General features: G+C 50.0%; 1 protein-coding gene across 1 annotated transcript in view; it reads left to right on the top strand.

Annotated features, from left to right (window-relative positions):
* The window catches only part of stac3 (SH3 and cysteine rich domain 3), a gene marked incomplete at both ends in the record, with an annotated part of 91,535 nt that overhangs the window by 50,151 nt on the left and 20,242 nt on the right, over nt 1-21,142 (top strand). Inside the window, 4 exons of the mRNA XM_084316218.1 lie at nt 6,335-6,395; nt 8,395-8,444; nt 8,661-8,764; nt 8,941-8,992. Of these exons, the coding sequence (XP_084172344.1) occupies nt 6,335-6,395; nt 8,395-8,444; nt 8,661-8,764; nt 8,941-8,992 (267 nt within the window). The remainder of the gene's footprint in view (nt 1-6,334; nt 6,396-8,394; nt 8,445-8,660; nt 8,765-8,940; nt 8,993-21,142) is intronic.

The raw sequence follows: 21,142 nt of genomic DNA, 5'->3' as shown, positions 1-21,142 counted from the left end.
TTGATCATGAACTCTACGATAAAGAGGTCGCCATGAAGCTGACACGCATGCGCCAGGGCGCCAGTAGTGTAGCTGAGTTTTCCATCGCTTTCAGGACACTGGCTGGGGCTACAGGCTGGCCTGAGGGACCACTAATCACTTTGTTCACCAACGCGTTATCTGATCAGGTTAAAGATGCTTTGGCGGTTGTGGGATCTCCAGACAATTTTGACACACTGGTCACTACCACCATACGCGTTGATAACCGGATCAGAGACCGTGAGCGTGAGAGGCGGGGCCAACGCGTTCGTGTCCCGCTGGAGGAAGTTTTGTCCTTTCCTCCACAACCTTCAGTGGCCAGCTCGTCTGAACCTATGCAGGTGGACAGCACTTCTGTGCGTGACTCCAGGCAGACTGGTTCTCATGTGGACTGGTACCGGTACTGCAGGAGAAAAGGTCACATGAGGGTGGAGTGTCCGAAACTGAAGGGAAACGGTCAGTCTCGCTAGTGGGCCGAGAGACACTAGTGAGACATCACATCACCCCCTTTCGAACCTTTTTGCCTGTGGTTTTAGGCTGGAATAGGCAGTCTTTTAAGGTTGACGCCTTTTTAGACTCAGGGGCAGTGGACAGTTTCATCGATTCCAGATGGGCTTAGGACTCTAAAATACCTGTACATTCCCTCCATAAGCCCTGTAGTGTCACAGCGCTTGATGGACGGCCATTGGGTTGTATCTGAGGGGAGGATTCAAATGGACCCCAAGAAGGTGTCAGCAGTGACAGACTGGCCTACACCCGTCTCGGTCAAGCAGGTGCAACGATTCCTAGGATTTGCAAACTTCTACTGTCGTTTTATTCGTAATTTCAGTTCAGTGGTAGCACCTATCACCGCACTCACCAGGAAGACAGCACCTTCCCATTTCCAGTGGACTCCCAAGGCTGAGGCAGCGTTCATTGAGCTTAGGAGAAGGTTCAGTTCTGAGCCTATCCTCATTACTCCTAACCCATCCCTGCCATTTATCGTCGAGGTGGATGCTTCTGAGCTTGGAGTCGGAGCTATTCTGTCTCAACGCTCATCGTCCGACGTTAAGGTACACCCATGTGCGTACTATTCACGTGGGCTCTCGCCGGCTGAAAGAAACTATGATGTTGGGGACAGGGAGCTGTTGGCGGTCAAGTTGGCATTGGAGGAGTGGCGCCATTGGCTAGAGGGAGCTGAACACCCATTCACAGTCTGGACAGACCATACAAATTTGGAATATATCCAGGAAGCTCAGAGGAGAAACTCGCGACAGGCTCGCTGGTCACTGTTTTTCTCTCTGTTTAATTTCCTCCTGACGTACCGTCCCGGGTCTAAAAATATCAAGCCGGATGCTTTTTCCCGGTTATATGATGGATCAGAAGAGGACCGTCCTCCTGAGCCCATTGTTCCTGCAGGACAGATCCTAGCTCCTGTGACATGGAGCATTGACTCTGCTGTGCGGATGGCACAACGTTTGGAACCAGATCCGGGTGGGGTGCCCCCGGGTCGGTTATTTGTACCAAACAGCATTCGGTCTTGGGTGTTGAAGTGGGGCCACTCCTCTCGGCTGACAGGACATCCCGTAGTGCACAGAACTCGTGACTTCTTGGCCAGAAGGTTCTGGTGGCCTGGTATGATGAAGGACATTCGGGAATTTGTGGCAGCCTGCCCCATTTGTGCACGGAACAGTTTCTCAACAGTCACCACCAGGGCTGCTTCATCCTTTGCCCATTCCTAGTCGTCCGTGGAGCCACATCGCCATGGATTTTGTGACTGGTCTGCCTCCTTCTGATGGTCACAGCGTCATCATGGTGGTGGTGGATAGGTTCTCCAAAGCAGCTCACTTCATTCCGCTGGTCAAGCTGCCATCTGCTCAGGAGACCGCTCAACTGGTGGTTGACCATGTCTTCCGAATTCATGGCATCTGCCAGGACGTGGTGTCGGACCGTGGACCCCAGTTTACTGCTCGGTTTTGGAAGGCATTCTGTGCTATACTGGGTGCAACGGTTAGCCTGTCATCAGGGTTCCACCCGGAGAGCAATGGGCAAACAGAGCGCACCAACCAGTCTATGGAGAGTACGCTTCGCTGCTTGGCCTCCTCCAATCCGACCACTTGGAGTCATCAACTGGCATGGGCAGAATATGCACATAATTCATTGTGCAATGCATCCACTGGTCTCTCCCCATTTGAGGTTCAGTTTGGGTATCAGTCTCCACTGTTTCCTGAACAGGAGAAGGACGTGGAGGTGCCATCTGCCGAGGCGTTTATCCGTCGGTCTCGGGCAACATGGAAGAGGGTGCGTTCGGCTCTTGTGCGTGCTTGGCCCGGCACAAGCGGTCGGCGGATGTACACCGTCGCCCTGCGCCTTCCTACCGTGTGGGCCAACAGGTGTGGCTTTCCACACGCAACCTTCCATTATGGGTGGAGTCGCGCAAACTCGCTCCCCGTTTTGTTGGCCCTTTCACTATTGTTCGCAAGATAAACCCAGTCATGATGCGCCTTCGGTTACCCTCGTCGATGAGGGTACACCCTACATTTCACGTATCCCACCTTAAGCCGGTTCGGAGGAGCAGGTTGGTTCCTGCAGAGAGACTTCCACCTCCCCCTCGATTCGTTGATGGCCAACCTGTGTATACTGTACGGCGTATCCTGTCCAGTAGGCGGGTTGGTAGGGGTATACAGTACCTGGTGGACTGGCAGGGTTATGGGCCAGAGGAGCGCACGTGGGTTCCGGCCAGGGACATCTTGGACCCTGAGCTTGTTCGGGAGTTTCGGAGACGTGTCTCAGAGGGTCCGTCTGGAGCCGCCCCCTAGATGGGGGGGGGTCCTGTCATGGTTTTTGCCTTATTTCACCTTTCTGTGAGAGACAGCTGTCTATTTTTGCTTTATTTCACCTCTCTGTGAGGGATAGCTGTCAATCCCTGTTCCCTGTGGTTAATTGCCTCATGGGTCGGCAGGTGTGTGGGCTTGATTGCACCTGATGCAGTGCAGCTGTGCCTATGGCCATGTGGAGTCTATTTAAGTTTGGAGATCGCAGTGTCAACTGATTTTTCATTTCCTAGTGTTGGCTGTCCTTTTGGTCACGCTCATTATATTGAAGTGTAGTCTGATCTCTGATTCAGAATTGAGCTTTATGGTAGTCATTCTTATTTTAGGCTACTCACGTGATTCTACACATAAACTCCCTTAGTGGAGGTTTATTGTTTAACTTTTTCCAATATAAACTCCTTTATTAGGAGGTGTCCTTGTGGCTTATTTACTTTTATACTATACCTCTTTATTGAGAGTGGTCCTGTTTTTTGGGGCTTAATTTATTTTCTTAATTACTCACTTTGAGATGTCCACCTGTAAAGGTTGTTTTCTGTTGTTTAATTTCCCCCCTCTCCTAAAATATCTGCGTAAGCAGTCTAGTGGTTGTCCGTTTCACGGATAACTTTAAGAGTCCGTTATCTGCTCATGACCCACACACACACACACAGCCCTCACAGCTAGTGTGTGAGCGTATACAGTGTGTGTGTTGTGTGTGTGCTCATGTGTGCTTGTGTGTGGAGAGTTCAGTGTTCAAGACTCTGATGGCCTGGGGGAAGAAGCTGAGCCGAAGTCTCTCTGTCCTAGTTGCTGGTGTTCGCAGGCGTTTGCCTGACCGCAGCAGCTTGAACAGGCTGTTGTTGGGGTGGTGAGGGTCTTTCATTATTCTGCAGGCTCTGGATTTGCACCTCTTGTTATGTAAGACCTGCAGGGGTGGTAGTGCAATACCCATAGTACGCTCAGCTGAGCGCACCACTCTCTGTAGGGCCTTCATGTCCTGTGCCGTGCTGTTTCCATACCAGGCAGTGATGTTTCCAGTCAAGATGCTCTCTACAGCTCCAGAGTAGAAGGACTGGAGTATCTTCCCCGACACTCTGAACTTCCTTAACTGTCTCAGGTGGTAGAGGCGTTGCTTCGCCTTCTTTACGACTGAGTCTATGTGTGTTGTCCATGTCAGATCCTCTGAGATGTGGACCCCCAGGTACTTGAAGCTGCTCACCCTGTCCACGGTAGCCCTGTTTATCCTCAGTGGTGTGTGTGTCCCCTGCTGTGTTCTCATAAAATCCACGATCAGCTCCTTGGTTTTACCAATGTTCAGGAGCAGGTTGTTGTCCTGGCACCAGTGTTCCAGTACCTCAACCTCCTGTCAGAAATCAGCCCCACCACCACTTTGTCGTCCGCAAACTTCACTGTGGAGTTGGAGCTGAACCTGGCCACACAATCATGTGTGTATAGTGAATACAGCAGGGGGCTCAGGACACAGCCCTGGGGGGACCCGATACTCAGGGTGATGATGTTGGAGGTCTGTCCCCCCACCCTGACCGCCTGGGGCCTTTCACTCAGAAAGTCCAGTATCCAGGCACTCAGAGCGGAGCTCAGACCCAGCTCAATCAGCTTATCCACCAGTCTGGTGGGGACTATGGTGTTGAATGCTGAGCTATAGTCAATGAACAACAGTCTCACATAGCCCCCCTTCTGGCAGTCTAGGTGAGAGAGGGTTCTGTGCAGTACATGGGAGATTGCATCGTCAGTGGACCTGTTTGGCCTGTATGCAAATTGCATAGGGTCCATATCGCTGGGGAGGGAAGCACAAATGTAATCCTTAACCAGCCTCTCAAAACATTTCATAATAATAATAATAATAATAATAATGGATTGGATTTATATAGCGCTCTTCGTGACACCCCAGAGACCCCAGAGCGCTTACAGAGTCCATTATTCGTTCATACACAGTCATACCGGTGGTGGTAAGCTACAATTGCAGCCAGAGCTGCCCTGAGGCAGACTCACGGAAGCGTGGCGAATAATCATCGCCTACGGCCCCTCCGACCACCACCAACATTCATTCACATGCATACACATTCATACGAGGCAAGTAGGTTAAGTGTCTTGCCCAAGGACACAACGGCAGTGGGATGGACATGGGCTTGAGCGGGATTCGAACCACCAACCCTTCGATCATTGGATGACCCGCTCTACCCCTGAGCCACGCCGCCCCACGTACTTGGCCACAGAGGTGAGTGCCACCAGTCTGTAGTCATTAAGACCTGTTGGGGAGGATTTCTTTGGTACCGGGATTATAGTGGACACCTTGAAACAGGCAGGGACCACGGATTCAGCCAGGGATAGATTAAATATGGTGGTGAACACTGGGGCTAGCTGGTTAGCACAGGACTTAAGTATACGTCGTGTTATCCCATCTGGGCCAGCTGCCTTTCTGGTGTTCACCCGCATAAATCAGCAGTCCTACTCTGGGAATCTTTGTGAATATGGACCCAGAGGGGTTCTAAACCTTTTTAACTCATTCACGGCCAGAAGCTATCGCCATCTGCACTGTTTGGTGCCAGCGTTAATGACCATTTTAGCTATGTTTGCAGACCCATCTTGTGTTCTGTATTATAGCTAGGAGACAATAGTATGGCTCATTTTACAGGCATTGTTCATAGTCCATTACCGACTAATCAGCTAATTTCTACACACTGTAGTTTGTTACACGCTACATGCTAAACAGCGCCCCATTTCTGGAATAATCCAGTCTTTTTCCATAGATCGTGAGATAGGACGCATTATATGCAATAAGCCGCGAATCGTCCCTGAACGTTTCAATGGGAAATACGCTTCGGCAACGGAATTTCGAGGCGATCGCTGTGAATCTCTGTTCAAGCAGGAGGAGGAGCACTTACAAAAAAATAAAATAAAGGAAAACGTGTATCCACACCAAGCCATTCCAGTTCAAAGGTAGGCGATACTGCCACCTGGTGATATTCGATCATCATTGCAATTCCAACTGAATGAATGAAGATGAATCATAGACATCTAGATGGCTCTGGCTGACCGTATAGAACGGGGATCAAAGGAAAAGTTCAAAGGATCAAAACCTGAGTATACTCGGTTTCTGGCGCTCAACCGTTGGCGAGATAACCCGAATATACTCGGGTATGGCCGTGAAAGAGTTAAATGTGATGTTTTTTGCCTTTATCCAGGGAACACTGACTGATCACACTTCCTCTTTTTCAGTAAAACCTGCCGCTCCATACTCCACACCACCGCTTAACACATTCACATCTGAGAGCTGCTCAGTACAACCAGACTTAAATATTTAATATATTTAAATCTCTTATGATTTAATATCACCTCTTGGGCCCCGGGCTTATTGAAGCATATTACATATTACTATTGTCATATGGGGACCCACTGGATTGTTATTCAAGTTATTCAGTGGCAAAGCAGTGACAGAGGGAGGGGGGGGGGGTTAAGCTATATGGCTAACTTGTTCTATTGCTGCTAATACCCTATTGGTCCAGATGATGATGGAGGAAGAGGAGTCTCACCCCAAACAGGAGGAGAAAAAAGGCGGTGAAGGAGGTGAGTTGAGATGTTAATACGACTGTTGTAATAAGGTATGGCTCCTATAAATGAGCACATCTGAGAGCATGGTCAATAGTATCAATATATCAGTGTGTCATAAGCAGATAGATAGATAGATAGATAGATAGATAGATAGATAGATAGATAGATAGATAGATAGATAGACAGACAGACAGACAGACAGACAGACAGACAGACAGACAGACAGACAGACAGACAGACAGACAGACAGACAGACAGACAGACAGACAGACAGACAGACAGACAGACAGACAGACAGACAGACAGACAGACAGACAGACAGACAGACAGACAGACAGACAGACAGACAGACAGACAGACAGACAGACAGACAGACAGACAGACAGACAGACAGACAGACAGACAGACAGACAGACAGACAGACAGACAGACAGACAGACAGACAGACAGACAGACAGACAGACAGACAGACAGACAGACAGACAGACAGACAGACAGACAGACAGACAGACAGACAGACAGACAGACAGACAGACAGACAGACAGACAGACAGACAGACAGACAGACAGACAGACAGACAGACAGACAGACAGACAGACAGACAGACAGACAGACAGACAGACAGACAGACAGACAGACAGACAGACAGACAGACAGACAGACAGACAGACAGACAGACAGACAGACAGACAGACAGACAGACAGACAGACAGACAGACAGACAGACAGACAGACAGACAGACAGACAGACAGACAGACAGACAGACAGACAGACAGACAGACAGACAGACAGACAGACAGACAGACAGACAGACAGACAGACAGACAGACAGACAGACAGACAGACAGACAGACAGACAGACAGACAGACAGACAGACAGACAGACAGACAGACAGACAGACAGACAGACAGACAGACAGACAGACAGACAGACAGACAGACAGACAGACAGACAGACAGACAGACAGACAGACAGACAGACAGACAGACAGACAGACAGACAGACAGACAGACAGACAGACAGACAGACAGACAGACAGACAGACAGACAGACAGACAGACAGACAGACAGACAGACAGACAGACAGACAGACAGACAGACAGACAGACAGACAGACAGACAGACAGACAGACAGACAGACAGACAGACAGACAGACAGACAGACAGACAGACAGACAGACAGACAGACAGACAGACAGACAGACAGACAGACAGACAGACAGACAGACAGACAGACAGACAGACAGACAGACAGACAGACAGACAGACAGACAGACAGACAGACAGACAGACAGACAGACAGACAGACAGACAGACAGACAGACAGACAGACAGACAGACAGACAGACAGACAGACAGACAGACAGACAGACAGACAGACAGACAGACAGACAGACAGACAGACAGACAGACAGACAGACAGACAGACAGACAGACAGACAGACAGACAGACAGACAGACAGACAGACAGACAGACAGACAGACAGACAGACAGACAGACAGACAGACAGACAGACAGACAGACAGACAGACAGACAGACAGACAGACAGACAGACAGACAGACAGACAGACAGACAGACAGACAGACAGACAGACAGACAGACAGACAGACAGACAGACAGACAGACAGACAGACAGACAGACAGACAGACAGACAGACAGACAGACAGACAGACAGACAGACAGACAGACAGACAGACAGACAGACAGACAGACAGACAGACAGACAGACAGACAGACAGACAGACAGACAGACAGACAGACAGACAGACAGACAGACAGACAGACAGACAGACAGACAGACAGACAGACAGACAGACAGACAGACAGACAGACAGACAGACAGACAGACAGACAGACAGACAGACAGACAGACAGACAGACAGACAGACAGACAGACAGACAGACAGACAGACAGACAGACAGACAGACAGATGTCCTTTAGGTTTATTTGTGTTTTTAATTGAATTGGTGAAATTGTTTTCTTGGTGTGGTTCTTGTGTTCATCAGCAAATCCAGAGCCTGATAAGAAGGGAGATACATCTGGCGCTGATGACAAGGTTAGTTCATGTTAAAATGATGATGATGAAAGCTGATGATGAAGGGACAATAATAGTGGAAATAGTTATTTTCACTGTTACTGTTATCACCTTCATACTGTCCATTTCATAATTGTCTGCATAAATGCCCTACTACCATCATTTATCGTGTGTGTGTGTGTGTGTGTGTGTGTGTGTGTGCGTGCGTGCGTGCGGGGCGTGCGTGCGTATGTCCAGAATAAGAAGCCCCAGCCAGGAAAGATAGGAGTGTTCAGCCAGTCTCACTACTACCTGGCTCTCTACCGCTTCAAGGCCATGGAGAAAGATGACCTCGACCTGCAGTAAATAATAGTGTACATCTCTCTCTCTCCTCTCCTCTCTCTGACTTTTGTTTTTGTTTATATTCTTTCTTTGTCAACTTCTTTCCTTCTTTCCTGCCCCCCCCCCCCATTGCTTTATTCTTCTGTCCATACTTCATCTTGTTGTGTAAAGTAGTGTCCTGTTGTTTATCCCTCAGCGCAGGAGACCGCATCACAGTGATAGATGACTCCAACGAGGAGTGGTGGAGGGTGAGTCATACGTCACTGACTCCTCCTATGTTTCTCAGACAAAGGCGCCGTTGGTAGCCGTCAGTCGCAGTAAAAGGGAATGGTTCAGTGGCATTAAATAGGGGATCTATCTAAATAGTTTTTGAAAGGGTAACAGGAGTTACACTTCCATACGTTTAATTTAACGAGAACGTAGGAAGACTGACAGGCACAGAGTTGACGAGACAGAGGAGAGAGGCTTCTCGTAGCAGCGGTGCATCTGGTCTCTGGCCACAGTATGTCAACGCTTTGATCAACCGTAAGCTCCATCTACAGAAAGCCATAAAACAATGTAGTTTCATGATGCCCCATTGACAAGGCTGTCTGTTTCCAGAAGTAGCTTCCTGAGCCTGTTAGAATCACAAACAAAACACATCATGTGTGAGAATGTGGTCTGGAACACAGCCCAATTGCTGAATACACACAGGAGAGGAGATTGGAGCGTTTCAAGGGTTTTAATGAAAGCAGTAGCACAGGAATTGGAGGGGAATAGAACGGGGTTATAGTTCTTGTCTTGCGGCTGCCTCTGTGGCAGCGAGCGGGCAAGTGGTCCTTGTTCTTGTCTTGGGGCTGCTGGGGCTGCAGCTGTGGCAGCGAGCGAGCAAGTGTTCCTCCTCGGGGACAGGGAACGTCCAGGCAGGAACGGTGGTCCTGGAGCACAGGAGAAACAGGTTAGAGCAAGGCAATACAAAGGGTAGATTCCAGCAGAGCTTTAGGTAGAGACGTCGTACCTGGGTAGTGGTATTTAATACCACGACGACTTCTGGTCAGCGTCTTGGAGTTGAAGTAGGCACCTCGTCATGCAGCTGTGAGGAGTGAGGTGCCTGGCAGCGTGCGAATCAAGGGGATGAAGTGCAGCTGTGCTAGGTGACGTGAAGTGAAGTGATGCTGGTCGTATAAGGGGGATGAAGAGGAGCGTGTGGTGAACGTGAGGGGAAAAGGAAGGGGAGTTAAGTATGCCGGTGGCGGTGCTGTGATTATAACATCATGTTGATGAATTCTTATTGATAGACTACGATGTGTAGGGAGCGGGATATCTAGAAGCGTCGTGGTTATGACCACATGTCTCACACTTTACTTTACTTTTCCCCCAGTCGGTCTGAGTTGCTTGTTTGCTTCGCAGCCTTACGGAGACGAGGCTCGAGGCGACAGCTCAAGTCATTCTGGGTTGGTAGTGTAGTAGTTCAAGAGATACCAGCTCTAACCTGGAGAGACGAGACAAGAGGGATTTTGTTCTGTTTTGTTTCTCATACACTTGAGTATACAGCAGGGGTGGGCAATTATTTTTCCCAGGGGGCCGAATGAGCAACTGAAAATATGTTGGGGGGCCGGGCCAAAATTCCAAACTCAATTATGCATAATATACATTTTATTTCTATATAAAAAGCAGTAAATGGCATTGTTTTGACCCCTGGTAAGAGTGTATGTTATTATTTGGCAATTAAAAGGTGAGGTTAGCTTTCAAAAATATCATTTATTCAAGTAGAAGTTATTTCCAAAATGATAAACAAAATGTGAAACATTAATAACAAAGGGCATTTTGAGTTTCATATTGTTATGGTTTGTAACCGACCCCAAACGCAACGGCACAGAGAGAGTTGTTTTCAGAGTTAGCCAAAAACAAGGGCGTGTTTATTCTCAGAGTCACAAGATTGAATTAGGTGGAAAACAGAACAAACGGGGAATCTGGCATATGAAGTGAGGTGCCTGGCAGCGTGCAAATCAAGGGGATGAAGTGCAGCTGTGCTAGGTGACGTGAAGTGAAGTGATGCTGGTCGTATAAGGGGGATGAAGAGGAGCGTGTGGTGAACGTGAGGGGAAAAGGAAGGGGAGTTAAGTATGCCGGTGGCGGTGCTGTGATTATAACATCATGTTGATGAATTCTTATTGATAGACTACGATGTGTAGGCAGCGGGATATCTAGAAGCGTCGTGGTTATGACCACATGTCTCACACTTTACTTTACTTTTCCCCCAGTCGGTCTGAGTTGCTTGTTTGCTTCGCAGCCTTACGGAGACGAGGCTCGAGGCGACAGCTCAAGTCATTCTGGGTTGGTAGTGTAGTAGTTCAAGAGATACCAGCTCTAACCTGGAGAGACGAGACAAGAGGGATTTTGTTCTGTTTTGTTTCTCATACACTTGAGTATACAGCAGGTGTAACTGAGGGGTACAATTCCCTGACTGTATTACTAGATATGATACTTACTACCACTACCTTTGTACTTAATATTCGGCCACCCAGTACACGGCATAAATATATTATGATGAACACTGTCACGTAGATGAAACGGATCCAACACAAATGTACGAATTAGAAATAGGTCTTTATTTCTACACAGCGATGGTGTGTAGAGCAAGCACTTAATCAAATCAATCACATTTATGAATGGGAATTAGTATGCACTTTTATGGCAAGAGTATTCGTCGGTATATCAATAGAGAATGTCCAATCTCTGAAGGCGCAGGTGGTACATATACGACCTGGAATAGTTAAGGAATAAAAGCAATGATACTTTAATGATTATAGGCTGGATACACTAGGGGGGGTTAATCCGGTCGCTTGTAAGCCGACAGGAGTAGGAAGGGGGGGGGGGGGGTAGAATCCGGCTGCCTCATCCGGCCAAGGGTATCCCAGGTGAACCCACTGTAGTGCCGTTCAATGCGCCGGCGATCCTTGGACCACAGATGAAAGCAGATGGACTCTTTGTGGGCCGGCGTCCTCCGGTCCACGGAGGAGAGACGTGAAGCGACCTCGTCTTGCAGAGCGTCTCCTCACCTTGCGTCCTCTCCAGGGGGGGGGGGTTCCAACACACGGCAGTGTCGGGGGTCTTTATCCATGGGATAATCAACGTATACAAAGCATAATCCGTGCCTGGGAAGGCGGGCTGTCGTCGGTAGAATAATCCGGTATACAGGTCCACTCGCTCGTCGGCTCTGGGGCTCCTCGGGTGCAGCTTCACGTGGGGTCAACCACCCTGGATAAGCAGCCAGTTCTCTGCCCGAAACAATGGGGTACTGACTACGGTAGTATTCTCACCGCACGAAGCACTATATATTAACAGACTATTATTAGCTTAATAGACTACGTCCAACTCGACGATATAGTGCCAAATATGACTATTCAAATATTAATATACACGATGTCTCAATACCGATGGTAGGCGAACTTGGCCTTACTCCCACACGTGGCGTCGCGGGGAGGCTTTACGTCTGTGACTCTATTGGAGGGTAAGAAACTGGACTGAAAAGGAAGTCCTACTTTAGTAGCGCAGTATATATACGCACTATGAACAAATAGTCCCATTAGTGGTGCGGTAGCCAGATTCCTACGCGGAACTAGGACTTGTTCGTACATGTTGAGCGGTACGTTTGAACTGGGTCTGAGGGGTATGGCAGCCTGGCACCAAGGTCTCGACCAATAGTAGAATGGAGACTATTATGGGATGTTCAGTAGGCTAGAATGGATATTCAATGCATATTGTACAAGGAATATACAAGGGATATCAGGGAATATTAGAGAATATACAAATACAATTAAATATATATATATAAATAAATATATATATTCGGTTTAATCTGGCCCTTCACAACAGCCACCCCCTGATTGGTCCCAGACCTAATCAGTTAAACAGAGACAGATTAATCGCGTTGTCTATTTACACATAAGGGTTTGCTGTAGGGGTCAGTCAACTTCACAAAGTCATAGGGTTATAGGGTCATGGTCATCATCGATTGTGTCTGGGAGTCGGGGCAGTTCTATGAGCCTCGCCACGGGACGGGTGTAAGTGCGACCCTGGACGAGCACTTCAGCTGCTCGGACCTTGCCGTCGGCACCGGTGATCACTTTGCTTACGCGGCCGGCCGGCCACATAGCTCTGGGCAGTGATTGATCAATAATCATGACGACTGTTCCTTCTGTCAAATTGTCTCTCTCCTTTACCCACTTCTGGCGGGTCTGTAGAGACGGTAGGTAGTGCAGTAGGAAACTGCTCCAAAACTTGTCGGCTAATACTTGGCTGTACCTCCACATTCGTCGGCCGTTCGCTTCTTCAGGCCGGTACATTGTCTGGGGTAACGCGGGATCTAGCCGCCCCATCAGGAGTGTGTTGGGGTCTGCGGAGATAACAGTGCTCAATCCACAGAACACAGACTTCTTATTTTCCACCTCCTCTGGACTTGCTTCCCTCGGGATAGGCATGGGCCACTGTCCTTCCGGGAGTCTTAGGAATGCTGGGCCGTCACTGTAGACATTGCGACGGGTGAGGTCATCCAGGGGCATCCCCCGGGTGATGACGTCAGCTGGGTTCTGTTTTGTATCAACGTAGCGCCACTCTGTTTCTCCGGTTAACTCTTCGGTTAAGTCTTGAATCTCGGTGACTCTGACTCCCACGAAGACTTTGTACTTGCATGAGTCCGATTTGATCCAGGCGAGTACTGTCGTGGAATCTGACCACAGGATTGTTCTAGACACCGGTATGGTGAGCTCACGTTGGATGAGCGTGGCTAGGTGCGCTCCGGCTAGGGCTGCGCAGAGCTCTAGACGTGGGATAGATTGTTGCTTGCGTGGGGCTATTCTCGAGCGGGCGAGGACAAATGCTGTGTAGATCTCTCCCCCCCTTTCTTGGGCCCGCAAGTAGGCTACTGATCCGTATGCGACCTCTGAGGCGTCACTGAAGACGTGTAAGTCCATTTTACATGTCTCTGGCCTCACCGTGGGTGGGAAGTAGCTTCGGCGCATATTAACGCCTGGGAGTGAGTGGAGCTCCATCTCCCACTCTCTCCAGGTGGATGCAAGGTGTGCGGGAATGGGGTCGTCCCAGCCCTGGTCCTTGTCCCACAATGCTCGTACAATCATTTTTGCCCTGGTGGTGTACGGTAGAATACATCCTAGCGGGTCATATTGTCGGGCGAGTGTTGTGTACACACTCCGTCTGGTGGTCGGCGCCGCCGCCGGCCTTCCCTGCTCCGTAGTCAGGGGCTTGTGTCTGTAGTGAAGCGAATCTGTTTTGAATCGCCACACCAATCCCAGGGTCATCTCCTGGGCTTCTCCCGGGATTGTAGCCATCCAGGTCTCGCTGCTGGCTGCCTTGTCCTCGGAGGAGAGGCTGCGCAGTACTTGCGGATCGCTGCTGGCCCACTGCCTGAGATCAAAGCCGCCTTTGATCAATGAGGCGCGGAGTTTAATCAGGAGAGCCTCGGCTTCTTCCTGGGTTGAAAGGCTTTGTAGACAGTTGTCTACGTAGAAGCTGTTCTTTACGCTGTGTCGGACCTCTTCGTCCGCTGCTGGGTCCTCTGCTACATGTTTCTGTAGTGCAAATGTAGCACAGCAGGGGCTGCACGTCGTTCCGAAGGGGAGGACTTCCCATTGGTAGATGGCTGGGTGCTCATCTCCTGGCTTCTCTCTCCATAGGAACCGTAACAGGGGCTTGTCCTCCTCTACTAATCTCACCTGCAGGAACATTCCTTTAATGTCCCCGCTGATGGCCACCTTTTCCTGGCGGAAGCGGAGTAGAACGCCGAGTAGGGAGGGGCCGAGTGTGGGACCGGGCAGTAACTCTTTATTCAGATTTTGGGATCCGATCTGGTAGCTGCAGTTAAATACTATGCGGTCTTTACCGTTGTGATGGACCTTGTGGTGAGGCACGTACCACGATTCAGTGGTCTGGTCAGCCTCTTTAATGTCCATCTTTGTGACGTGTCCCGCTGTGATGAGCTTCTCAATCTCAGCGCGGTATACACTCTCTTGGGCGGGGTTCTTGGCTAAGCGCCGCTCCGTGTTCAGCAGGTACCGTTCTGTGGCGTCTGTCTTGGCGTGGAAAGTAGGCATTCCTTCTCGCCGCAGGAGTGGCGTGGCGTATCTCAACACGCCGTTGACCGGGACTCTCTTGGTCCCTGTCTCGAGGAGGTGAATGGCGTAAATGTCATCTTTAGAGCGAATGTCTTTCTTTCCGTTCTTAAAGGGCATTTGTTCCAAGGTCCATAGCCGCTCTACGTGTTGCAGGAGTGCGGTTTCTCCCTCCGTGACTCGGGAGTGGAGACATCTAGTGGCTGTACTTCGGTTGAGAGATTTGGCGAGCGGGCCTTGGAGAGTCCATCCCAAACGGGTCTTGACTGCTGCAGGACAGCCTCGGGGTCCGGTATGAACCCGGTCTATCGGGACAATGAGGTCTGCATGGTCGGAGCCTATCAACAGGGTCGGCATAGCATTGTCTGAGTTGCTTGTTTGCTTCGCAGCCTTACGGAGACGAGGCTCGAGGCGACAGCTCAAGTCATTCTGGGTTGGTAGTGTAGTAGTTCAAGAGATACCAGCTCTAACCTGGAGAGACGAGACAAGAGGGATTTTGTTCTGTTTTGTTTCTCATACACTTGAGTATACAGCAGGTGTAACTGAGGGGTACAATTCCCTGACTGTATTACTAGATATGATACTTACTACCACTACCTTTGTACTTAATATTCGGCCACCCAGTACACGGCATAAATATATTATGATGAACACTGTCACGTAGATGAAACGGATCCAACACAAATGTACGAATTAGAAATAGGTCTTTATTTCTACACAGCGATGGTGTGTAGAGCAAGCACTTAATCAAATCAATCACATTTATGAATGGGAATTAGTATGCACTTTTATGGCAAGAGTATTCGTCGGTATATCAATAGAGAATGTCCAATCTCTGAAGGCGCAGGTGGTACATATACGACCTGGAATAGTTAAGGAATAAAAGCAATGATACTTTAATGATTATAGGCTGGATACACTAGGGGGGGTTAATCCGGTCGCTTGTAAGCCGACAGGAGTAGGAAGGGGGGGGGGGGGGTAGAATCCGGCTGCCTCATCCGGCCAAGGGTATCCCAGGTGAACCCACTGTAGTGCCGTTCAATGCGCCGGCGATCCTTGGACCACAGATGAAAGCAGATGGACTCTTTGCTTTTAAAGTCCTACTTTAGTAGCGCAGTATATATACGCACTATGAACAAATAGTCCCATTAGTGGTGCGGTAGCCAGATTCCTACGCGGAACTAGGACTTGTTCGTACATGTTGAGCGGTACGTTTGAACTGGGTCTGAGGGGTATGGCAGCCTGGCACCAAGGTCTCGACCAATAGTAGAATGGAGACTATTATGGGATGTTCAGTAGGCTAGAATGGATATTCAATGCATATTGTACAAGGAATATACAAGGGATATCAGGGAATATTAGAGAATATACAAATACAATTAAATATATATATATAAATAAATATATATATTCGGTTTAATCTGGCCCTTCACAACAGCCACCCCCTGATTGGTCCCAGACCTAATCAGTTAAACAGAGACAGATTAATCGCGTTTACATTTACATTTACATTTAGTCATTTAGCTGACGCTTTTATCCAAAGCGACTTACAAGTTCTGTACGACAAGCCATCAGGAAGGGCACAACTCTATCAGCTGAGCAACAATGTTCATCAAAGTGTTGAGTGCTACAGTGTAGGTTAGTTTATTAGGACAAGTGCATGACAGTACGGTTAGTTAGGGTTAGATTTTTTTTTTTTTTTTTTTTTTAATTCAGATAATGGTTGAAGAAGTGCGTCTTTAGTCGACGGCGAAAGATTGGACGTGATTCGGCTGTCCTAACTGGGGTGGGTAGTTCATTCCACCATTGTGGGGCAAGGACTGAGAATAGGCGACTTCTCTTTGATGACCCTCCCGGAGCTTGGATAGGAGTAGGTCTGAGGCGGCCAGAAGATGCAGAGCGTAGGGGTCTTGAGGGTGTGTAGTTAGAGACCATTGACCGGAGGTAGGCGGGAGCGGTTCCCTTTGCCGCACGGTATGCTAGGTCGAGGGCCTTGAAGCGGATTCGTGCAGCAATGGGGAGCCAGTGCAGGTCCCTAAGAAGTGGGGTGACATGGGCCGACTTCGGTAGGTTTGAGATCAGGCGGGCCGCTGCGTTCTGAATGAGTTGAAGAGGCTTAGTGGCAGTGGCCGGGAGGCCAGCGAGCAGTGCATTGCAGTAGTCGAGGCGGGAGATGACTGTTGATTGGACGAGGAGTTGGGTGGCTTCTTTTGTCAGGAAGGGGCGTATCCTTCTGACGTTGCTCAGGAGGAATCGGCAGGTTCTGGTCGTCGCTGCGATGTGAGCAGAGAAGTTCAACTGGTCGTCGAGGACAACACCAAGGTTCTTGGCGGTCGGGGACGCAGTCACAGCTGCATTCTCGACTGTGATTGAAAGGTCGGTTAGGGGGGAGGATTTGGCCGGCAGGTGGAGCAATTCTGTTTTGCTTAGGTTCAGTTTGAGGTGGTTGGACGTCATCCAGGCTGAGATGTCGGACAGACAGGCCGAGATCCGCACAGAGACGTGGATATCTGAGGGAGGGAAGGAGAGGAAGAGTTGAGTATCGTCGGCATAACAATGGTAGGAGAAGCCATGAGACGTGATAATGTTACCCAGTGATTTAGTGTAGAGGGAGAAGAGAAGGGGTCCTAAAACCGAGCCCTGGGGGACACCCGTCCGTAGGGGGCGGGTGGCCGACAGGGTCCCTCTCCATGACACTTGGTAGGAGCGGTCATTGAGGTATGATGACAGCCATGTCAGCGCAGAGCCAGCCACTCCCATTCCTGCGAGGGCCGCAAGGAGGATCTGGTGGTTGACTGTGTCGAAGGCTGCAGATAGATCTAGGAGAATCAGGACAGAGGAGAGGCCTTTCGCTTTTGCTAAGTGAAGTGCCTCTGTGACCGCAATGAGGGCTGTCTCTGTGGAGTGACCAGTCCTGAAGCCTGACTGATTAGGGTCTAGGAGGTCATTCTGTAAGAGATAAGTAGTAAGTTGGTTGGATACAGCACGTTCAAGTGTTTTAGAAAGGAAGGAGAGAAGAGAGACAGGACGGTAGTTGCCTATGACAGTAGGGTTCAGGGTTGGTTTTTTTATGAGCGGCGTGACTCTGGCTTGTTTTAGGGAGGTGGGGACCACCCCCGAGTTGAGTGAGGAGTTGATGGTTGCAGTTAGGAATGGGAGGATGTCTGGTGCTATGGTCTGGAGGAGTGGGGAGGGTAGCTGGTCCAGCTGGCAAGTAGTCGGACGGTTTGACGTTACCAGTGTCAGGGTCTCTGCTTCTGTAATGGGAGAGAAAGATGACAGAGTGAAGGATGAGGTTCTCGATTCAGCATTTGGAATGGGTGGGGGTTGGGAGAAGGAGCTGCGGATGTTCTCCACTTTTTCCTCAAAGAAGATCGCAAAGTCTTCGGCAGAGAAAGATGAGGGAGGGGGGGGTGGGGGGGGAGTGAGGAGGGAGGACATGGTAGCATGCAGTTTGCGAAGATTCTTGGCAGAGGCCTCGATCCTATGGTGGAAGAAAGAAGCTTTGGCATTAGTGATGGTTTTGGAGAATGTTAACAAGAGGTTGTGATATGTGTCGATGTCAGCAGTGAGGCGTGACTTTCTATACTTCCTTTCAGCTGCTCTCAGGACCTGTCTTTGTTCTCTCACTGGATCTGTCAGCCATGGACTGGGTGGGGAACGGCGGGCAGGTTTCTCAACGAGGGGACAGAGCTTGTCGAAGGAGGTTGCCAGGGCTGAAAGGAGGGTGGAGGTTGCCATCTCTGTGGAGAGAGCAGAGAAGGTGTCACTCAAAGGTAGAGCGGATAGTATGTCAGAGGAGAGGGTGGAGGGGGATAGGGAGGGCAGGTTGCGTCTGAGTGAGACTGTTTGAGTTGGGGTGAAGACCTTTCGGTTAAGCATGAGAGTTAGTGAGAAGGATATGAAGGAATGGTCAGATACATGTAGGGGAGTTACCGTGGTGTTAATGATGCTGGAGTTACGGGAAAATATGAGATCCAAGGAGTTGCCTGCTTTGTGGGTGGGAGGCATAGCAGTGGGAGTCAGGTCAAACGATTGTAGGAGGGAGACTACTATGACTGACTGAGATGAGTCAGGCAGGTTGAAGTCGCCCAGTAGAAGGAGAGGGGTACCATCTTCCGGTAAGGAGCTAAGAAGCATGTCCAGCTCATCTGTGAAGTGATCGAGCGGACCTGGAGGGCGGTAGAGTGTAACAATGGTGAGATTGAAAGGATTAGAGACAGATACTGCATGATATTCGAGAGAGGAGAGTGACAGTTCTGGGAGTGGTGTTACAACAACAACAACAACAACTACGTTGTCTATTTACACATAAGGGTTTGCTGTAGGGGTCAGTCAACTTCACAAAGTCATAGGGTTATAGGGTCATGGTCATCATCGATTGTGTCTGGGAGTCGGGGCAGTTCTATGAGCCTCGCCACGGGACGGGTGTAAGTGCGACCCTGGACGAGCACTTCAGCTGCTCGGACCTTGCCGTCGGCACCGGTGATCACTTTGCTTACGCGGCCGGCCGGCCACATAGCTCTGGGCAGTGATTGATCAATAATCATGACGACTGTTCCTTCTGTCAAATTGTCTCTCTCCTTTACCCACTTCTGGCGGGTCTGTAGAGACGGTAGGTAGTGCAGTAGGAAACTGCTCCAAAACTTGTCGGCTAATACTTGGCTGTACCTCCACATTCGTCGGCCGTTCGCTTCTTCAGGCCGGTACATTGTCTGGGGTAACGCGGGATCTAGCCGCCCCATCAGGAGTGTGTTGGGGTCTGCGGAGATAACAGTGCTCAATCCACAGAACACAGACTTCTTATTTTCCACCTCCTCTGGACTTGCTTCCCTCGGGATAGGCATGGGCCACTGTCCTTCCGGGAGTCTTAGGAATGCTGGGCCGTCACTGTAGACATTGCGACGGGTGAGGTCATCCAGGGGCATCCCCCGGGTGATGACGTCAGCTGGGTTCTGTTTTGTATCAACGTAGCGCCACTCTGTTTCTCCGGTTAACTCTTCGGTTAAGTCTTGAATCTCGGTGACTCTGACTCCCACGAAGACTTTGTACTTGCATGAGTCCGATTTGATCCAGGCGAGTACTGTCGTGGAATCTGACCACAGGATTGTTCTAGACACCGGTATGGTGAGCTCACGTTGGATGAGCGTGGCTAGGTGCGCTCCGGCTAGGGCTGCGCAGAGCTCTAGACGTGGGATAGATTGTTGCTTGCGTGGGGCTATTCTCGAGCGGGCGAGGACAAATGCTGTGTAGATCTCTCCCCCCCTTTCTTGGGCCCGCAAGTAGGCTACTGATCCGTATGCGACCTCTGAGGCGTCACTGAAGACGTGTAAGTCCATTTTACATGTCTCTGGCCTCACCGTGGGTGGGAAGTAGCTTCGGCGCATATTAACGCCTGGGAGTGAGTGGAGCTCCATCTCCCACTCTCTCCAGGTGGATGCAAGGTGTGCGGGAATGGGGTCGTCCCAGCCCTGGTCCTTGTCCCACAATGCTCGTACAATCATTTTTGCCCTGGTGGTGTACGGTAGAATACATCCTAGCGGGTCATATTGTCGGGCGAGTGTTGTGTACACACTCCGTCTGGTGGTCGGCGCCGCCGCCGGCCTTCCCTGCTCCGTAGTCAGGGGCTTGTGTCTGTAGTGAAGCGAATCTGTTTTGAATCGCCACACCAATCCCAGGGTCATCTCCTGGGCTTCTCCCGGGATTGTAGCCATCCAGGTCTCGCTGCTGGCTGCCTTGTCCTCGGAGGAGAGGCTGCGCAGTACTTGCGGATCGCTGCTGGCCCACTGCCTGAGATCAAAGCCGCCTTTGATCAATGAGGCGCGGAGTTTAATCAGGAGAGCCTCGGCTTCTTCCTGGGTTGAAAGGCTTTGTAGACAGTTGTCTACGTAGAAGCTGTTCTTTACGCTGTGTCGGACCTCTTCGTCCGCTGCTGGGTCCTCTGCTACATGTTTCTGTAGTGCAAATGTAGCACAGCAGGGGCTGCACGTCGTTCCGAAGGGGAGGACTTCCCATTGGTAGATGGCTGGGTGCTCATCTCCTGGCTTCTCTCTCCATAGGAACCGTAACAGGGGCTTGTCCTCCTCTACTAATCTCACCTGCAGGAACATTCCTTTAATGTCCCCGCTGATGGCCACCTTTTCCTGGCGGAAGCGGAGTAGAACGCCGAGTAGGGAGGGGCCGAGTGTGGGACCGGGCAGTAACTCTTTATTCAGATTTTGGGATCCGATCTGGTAGCTGCAGTTAAATACTATGCGGTCTTTACCGTTGTGATGGACCTTGTGGTGA

This window comes from Notolepis coatsorum, assembly GCF_963971535.1.
Source record: "Notolepis coatsorum genome assembly, chromosome: 6".
In the NCBI taxonomy this organism is placed as follows: domain Eukaryota; kingdom Metazoa; phylum Chordata; class Actinopteri; order Aulopiformes; family Paralepididae; genus Notolepis; species Notolepis coatsorum.
This window is presented reverse-complemented; position numbering and strand designations above follow the sequence as displayed.